Source organism: Antechinus flavipes, chromosome 3 (assembly GCF_016432865.1).
Source record: "Antechinus flavipes isolate AdamAnt ecotype Samford, QLD, Australia chromosome 3, AdamAnt_v2, whole genome shotgun sequence".
Lineage (NCBI taxonomy): Eukaryota > Metazoa > Chordata > Mammalia > Dasyuromorphia > Dasyuridae > Antechinus > Antechinus flavipes.
Window position 1 is genome coordinate 11,826,144 of NC_067400.1, and position 7,176 is coordinate 11,833,319.

At 42.5% G+C, this 7,176-nt stretch overlaps 1 protein-coding gene across 1 annotated transcript; it reads left to right on the forward strand.

The window, feature by feature from the left end:
- The first annotated feature begins 546 nt into the window (after positions 1-546).
- On the forward strand, positions 547-6,477 carry P2RY1 (purinergic receptor P2Y1). The gene has a single exon (XM_051991796.1). The coding sequence runs from the start codon at positions 644-646 to the stop codon at positions 1,736-1,738; it is 1,095 nt and encodes a 364-aa protein (XP_051847756.1). The 5' UTR covers positions 547-643; the 3' UTR covers positions 1,739-6,477.
- Positions 6,478-7,176: the final 699 nt, after the last annotated feature.

Below are 7,176 nucleotides of genomic sequence, written 5' to 3' on the forward strand. Positions count from 1 at the left end.
ACCGAGAGGCGGAGGGGAAGGCGAAGCCGGAGCCGGAGCGCAGCCCGAGACGGAGCCTGAAGAGAACTGGCTGTGGGAGCTGAGCCGCACGCAGCCGGTGGCACCGAGGCATCCAGAGCGGCGGCGGAGCCGGGCGGACCGGCTCCCCGGCGGCGCGCCCCGCCTGCCCCGAGGCCCCGGGGAGCGGCCACTCGGGACTAGCCGGTGCAGGGCGCACCGTTCGCCCGCGCCTGCAGGGTGTCCTGCCTTCCCAGTGTCAAGGGCGGGTCGGGGGGCCCGGCTGTGCCCGCCTCGCCCGCTTGCGCTATCGGCCCCTCCGGCGCGGCAGCCGCCGCGCCTTCCCCAACACCAGGAAGCGGCTGGCCCGGTGCTCGGCGCGAAGGGGACGACTCCGGGGCGGGCGAGCCCGATGGGAAGGCGCAGCCGTGCGTCTGCAGAGCCCGGCGCGGTCCATGAGGGCGGGCGAGCCCCCTACGCCCCTGTCACCCTCGGCCAGTCCGCCCCCCTCGCCCTCCTCCCGCTCGGCTTCCCCGCGCCAGCTCTGCCTCCGGGCAGATGCTCCCTCCTGCTCCTCCCCCGGCTCTCGCTTGCCGCCGCCGCCGCCGCTGCCGCCGCTCCGTTGGCCGCGTGAGTCCGCCCAGCCATGACCGACGTGCTGTGGTCGGTGCTCCCCAACGGGACTGAGGTCTCCCCCACCCCGGGCTGGTCCTCGGGCAACGCCACGGTCACGGCCGCCAAGTGCTCGCTGACCAAGACGGGCTTCCAGTTCTACTACCTGCCCGCCGTCTACATCCTGGTCTTCATCACGGGCTTCCTGGGCAACAGCGTGGCCATCTGGATGTTCGTGTTCCACATGAAGCCCTGGAGCGGCATCTCCGTCTATATGTTCAACTTGGCCTTGGCCGACTTCCTGTACGTGCTCACCCTGCCCGCGCTCATCTTCTACTATCTCAACAAGACCGACTGGATCTTCGGCGAGGGCATGTGCAAGCTGCAGCGCTTTATCTTCCACGTGAACCTCTACGGCAGCATCCTCTTCCTGACCTGCATCAGCGTGCACCGCTACACCGGCGTGGTCTACCCGCTCAAGTCCCTGGGCCGCCTCAAGAAGAAGAACGCCGTGTACATCAGCGCCCTGGTGTGGGCCGTCGTGGTGGCCTGCATCGCCCCCATCCTGTTCTACTCGGGCACCGACGTCCGCATCAACAAGACCATCACCTGCTACGACACCACCTCGGACGACTACCTGCGCAGCTACTTCATCTACAGCATGTGCACCACCGTGTTCATGTTCTGCATCCCCTTCGTGGTCATCCTGGGCTGCTACGGCCTCATCGTCAGGGCGCTCGTCTCCAACGACCTGGACAACTCGCCGCTGCGCAGGAAGTCCATCTACCTGGTGATCATCGTGCTCACCGTCTTCGCCGTGTCCTATCTCCCCTTCCACGTGATGAAAACGCTCAACCTGCGAGCCAGGCTGGATTTTCAGACGCCGGGGATGTGTGCCTTCAACGACAGGGTCTACGCCACGTACCAGGTGACTCGGGGGCTCGCCAGCCTCAACAGCTGCGTCGACCCCATTCTCTATTTCTTGGCCGGAGATACTTTCCGGAGGAGACTGTCGAGGGCCACCAGGAAAGCTTCCCGCAGAAGTGAGGCTAATTTGCAATCCAAAAGTGAAGATATGACCCTTAACATTTTATCCGAGTATAAGCAGAACGGAGACACGAGCTTATGAAGTGCACACGTGCAAAAGCTTCCCAAACACTTCATTTAAAAATAAAAATAATAAGAAGAAGAAAAAAAGAAAACTCCATCGTGTAATGAGAAATAGAAGAACTGGAAGGGAGGATGTGGGCTGGGGAAACTATACCACTTAGCAGTCAAGTACTTAAAAAAAAAAAAGTCATTTGATGAGTTTAGAAAGAATACAAGAAACTAAAATAATCTGAAGCAAAAAAGAGAGATACCCTTTCCCCTTGTACTAAAGCCTTTTAGGATTTTTTTTTAATTGGATCAGTCACTTTCCCGAATTTAAATATATTAAAACAGTCCTCTCCCTTAAATACATTCAATTTATGCCATTTCAAAATTCGCCACTCTCAAATATACATATATGTGTTCGCTTTTACCTTTGGTTACTGTTATATTTATAATTTCGCCTGAGATATATGTGTCTTGGACTTTAGGTCGTACACCTAGAGTCATCATTTTAAGTATTGTTGTCTTTTCTAATCCACATGAGCATCCTTCTAATTGTCCACATCCTCCAAATATTTAGGATAGATCAAATCAGAAAATAATTCTCCCGATTCTTCAGGTAGCAAAGTGAGCTGGCTCCTGGGTCTGAAAAAATCCAGTCTTTTCTGTTAGTCTGTGAGCAAAAGTTTCTGGCAGTCTTCAGTGGGATGATGATTAGATAGATGTGTTTGAGCTGAAAATCTTGAAAGGATTTTTTTTTTTTTACCTAAAAGATAGTAGAATGAGCTGGCTCCTGGGCTTTGAAAAAAATCAAAAGTTTTCTGTTCGTTGATCAGCAAAAGTTTCTGGCAATCTTCAGTCGGATGATGGCTAGACAGGTGGCTTGGAGCTGAAATCTTGAAAGGTGATGCTGATTTTCTAATTCTAATTTTCAAGAAAACTGTTCTTTATATTTTGGGTGCTAAATGTTTGATGGTGGAAATCTGTATTCATTTGTCTTGGATAAAGTCCCGAATTTAAATAATGGCACGTAGGTTTTTGAGCTTAATGTCTTGGGATGTTTTAAATCTCCTTAAGTAAACAAGCTATTTATTGGCGATGTTGCTGTTTAATGCTGCAGGGGTTTGTTTGTTTTCCTGGGTGAATATTTATCCACAACTGCAAAAAAACATAAAAACAATCCTGAACTAATGATTTACTGGCTAAAGTTGAATGCACAAGTTAAGGCAAAGTGTAGCTGGGCAAGGGTAGTGTTTGAGAGTTAATGATAACCTAAAATCTGAATTTCGAGGTTTTTTTTTTTTTAATGGAAAGAAATGAAATGAAATCAGGAGACTAAAACTTAATCATTGGCAAATAGGATCTGTAAGAAAAGTGCTGGGAAAAGTGACCTTTTATATTATTCTCAAACATGTCTGAAAGTATGATAACAGTAGGAGAAGATTCATAAATGGTAAGAGAATAGTTTTCATTGTGTAAATTCTATTTATAGAAAGACAGAGCATGATCTGATCTCACTAATCCTCATTTTGTAAAATGGGAGAGAAAATATTCTATTTAAATACCTGAGGACATCCCTTGACAGCATGGCAAAGCAGATTCAATTGTTAATCATAGAAATGCTGTTTTTTTTTTTTTTTTTTAAAAGAACTACTTCTTCACTTTAAAGAGCTGGATAAGGGATGTCTTTGTACTACAGGTTTGCTTTGCTTCTCAGGACATTAGCCTGTCAAATGTTTCAGATTTTTCTAATATTGCTCATTCTGTGTTTAAACACATTTTTAATTACTATAATCTGAGCCCTGTAATTTTTTCCCCACTATAGTCAAACTTAATTATATTAACTTATTGAGGTGAATATACTGTATATCACCTAAACAAGCACAAATTCCCATTAAACCTAAAAGATCAGTATTAAGGATAGTTTCATAAATTCAATTTGCAGAACTAAAATGCATAGACTCCAAGTAGGGGGCTGACAATCATCAATCATTGTATTCCTTGAGTTATTATGGGATATGGAATTGGTTCTTGAGATTAACATGGGGGGCCCAAAGTGATAGCCAAAGCAATGCAGTGATTGAGGGATTGACTAACTTTGCAGAGTTTGGAGGAACCTTTGAAGTTAGCTAATCCAAACTTCTGGTCTCAACAGAATCAGAGGAGAGGAGATTCTCTTATTTGAAAATTGTAAAAGAAACCTTTTCATGTGTAAAGTGTCATCATCTCTTTATACTTTTACATAGAGAAAACAAGATGCACATAGCAAATTAGATGCAGTGAAATGGTAATAAACATAACGATCTTTCAAAGCTCAGTAGATATTTGCTAAAAATCTCTTTCAGCAGCAAATTGGAGGGTTATTCCTGTAATCCATGGCAGGAGAACAGAACACAAAACATAAAGTATTTAATGACTATTTACCTGAATGATCTTTGAAGCATTGTGTAATTTGTAGCAACGTTAAATACCCCAGGGACAAAAGGGGGGTAGGGAGCTTGGGCCAGGGCCCATTTTGTGATGTCTCCCTGATAGCGAAATTCTTCCATTTATTTCAGTGTTTTGTTTTGTTTTTTAAGATCTTAGGATGTCCAGGTCTGTACAGGGCTGCTTTCCATGCTAGCCTAACCCTATTGATCATGCAAATTCTGCATTATTTTCAGTCCTAGAGAACTTTCAGATTGTGTGTGGAGAGCTAGCAAGGGGAGATGGAGGGTGAATAGAAGTGCCCTTTTACTGTTGGGAAGGTTTCTTTCAGTTTCCTACTTTATATCTCACAGAGGAGACCATAATGACATGCATGGAATCAAGAAACCCTGCCAAATAGTAACAAAGAACGACTTTGCCGGCTATTTCCAAGCAGCCCCTATGGCAGAGCAGGGATTTCTGGTCATTGTGTCCACCGAGTTTGAATTAAACTGGGAATGAGGCTGAAGTGGTATAACCCCTTTGCCTGAAAAAAACATAGTATCTATATGATGTTGTAACTTCTTAAATCTTGAGCAGAGCAACATGTAAGCATTGAAACAAGTGAATTTGCTAATGTGCTATAATTTATCAGCCAAAATTGATGAAAAGTTCAGAACCCAGATGTTCCTTAGCATCTGAGTAATCATTGCTGAAAGCCTGCCAAATTTATTTGCTCCTTGACCTGAATGGATAGGAAACTGGGAAGAATTGGAGTGTGGCTCAGGATTTCTAAGTTCTGAGTTTGCTTTGCCAGTCAGCTAACCTCCCTGGTGAGTTCAAATGCTACAACCCATCTCCCCCCACCCCTTCCTCCTTGTTAAAAGAGTATTGGAATAACTCCTCTGTCACGAGGACATTTAAGAGTCTGAAAAATAATGGAGAAACATAAAATACGCCACTATTGTTTTCCAGAACCACTCAATTCCAGGCATTGGTTTTGCATTCCTACATGGATATCAACTGTGATGTGGAAATATGCCCAGGAAATCTGTTCAAACTACTAACTTTCCTGCTGTAGATACTAAACTGTCTTTGGATACAAATGACATCATGGATAATAGGGGCTGGAATTGCATCAGCAACAAAGACTGAAAGTTTGATACTAGCTGTCAAATCTGATTCATCCATTATATCATAAACCTTAAGCTTTCTGTTCATCTTGAAGACAATTATCAGATTATTTATTGATGAAGCAACTGCAGTCCATCAATTGTACAGATGAGATCGAAACTTTCCCCGGAAGAGCATTTTTTTCTTTTTTGGATCCAGAACACTTATATAAATCTTATTTATTAAAATGAATATTCTCTGTATAACAGATTGCTTTATTTGGGATCCAGAATATATGTGGCATGGTGAAAATAAGGATAGAGATTTCATATATCTCTATGCTTGTCAAATATCAGTATCTTGAAGTATTGGATTCTCTTTCAATCATTCTTTTTGTGAAATTATAATAATCTCCCAAAGTCCACTTGGTGAAGCTCCATATTAAATTTTCCCTACCAGTGTATTTGCATGCTTGCCTTTTAAAATCGGATTTCTGATTTTATATGTAAAAAGTCAATTTTGTGTCAAGTGAACATAGGATCATACGGCAAATAGAAAATATTTTAGTCTAACTGGATCTGTAGGGTATATATTTGTGAAGTTTTGCAGTAAAATTTATACAACCATTGTAAAAAAAAAATAATGCATGAAATCCATTGGTGACTACTATTTGAAAAGTGCAACAGGGTGGACCTATATTCAAAGCACAACTAAATCACTGTGCTGTGCTTTATAAAATTGTGGAAGAAATATTATAGACTTAGCCTTGGAGAGAGGTTTAGGAAAATGGGGAAAGAGAGGTAGGAATGCAGCTGCTATGGTCCCCTGCTGCTCCAATAAGCTCTAATGACATTTTTTTTCCTTAAATGGCTTCTACCCTATATTTCTTTGTTAAGTCCAATAGCATGCACTTGGTACTCTTCTCAGCTTAAATATAATCAGAGCAGATGCAGTCTTACTGTTCCTTTTATGAATCTATGTTCAATTGCCCTGTTGGGCCTTCATTTTAGGTCCAACCACTTTCTAGAGTAAAAATTGTATGACTTGGCTGCTGAGTTCTGTTACAACTTTAAATTTCCTGTTATATACTTTATAATACATAGCATTGCCAATTAACATGAAGGGAAAGTGTATAAGTTACATGTTCAATGTTATGTGCATTTGGATCGGTATATTTCAGTGCTCCTGTGAAAATGTTTATTTTTATATTATCTGTGATGTAATATTGTTGATTAAACTAGGTTTATTTGTGACAAATCGTGTTGTTTAATTTGCCTATGGCTTTTTTTTTTTGTTATTTGATATTTGAGGATTTTCTTAAATTCATTTAAAACAATCAGACTAGATGGGGAAAAGACTCAACTCTGTGTAATTGTCATGGATTATTTGCTCTACATTTTCTATAGAGCATCATGTCATTTACAGACCATATGTTTTGGACAGCTTTTTAAAATAAGATTTTTATCATTGTGGGGTGTTTGTGTGTGTGTGTGTGTGTTAGGTATGATACCTTTAATTATTTTCCAGTGGCAACAAAATTTCAGGGTAGTCATGAGTTATTAGTATCACACCTACCATAGGCAACATAGAAAAGAACCCAATAAAATGATGAAACATTATTTTGTAACTCTTAAGCTTCTTACAATGTTTTGACACTCAGAGCTTACCTAGGCTTTAATGAGCATTGTTTCAAAGCTTGCAGAGAAAGTGTAATTCATCAAACACTTACTTGGAGGTTGTAGGCTTAGGAGCTGGGAAGACACCTGGGAGGATGTCTAATCAACTTTCTCATTTACAAAATGATTAAATTGAAAGGCAGAGAAATGAAACAGTTTACACAGAAAGTGGCAAGTCTTTTTTGAACCCAGACGCTTAGATTTCAAAATCTAGAACTCAAAATTTTCTGAATCCTACCTTTTAGCCTAGGAGTTATTCCCCTTTTTTGTGGGGGGGCAC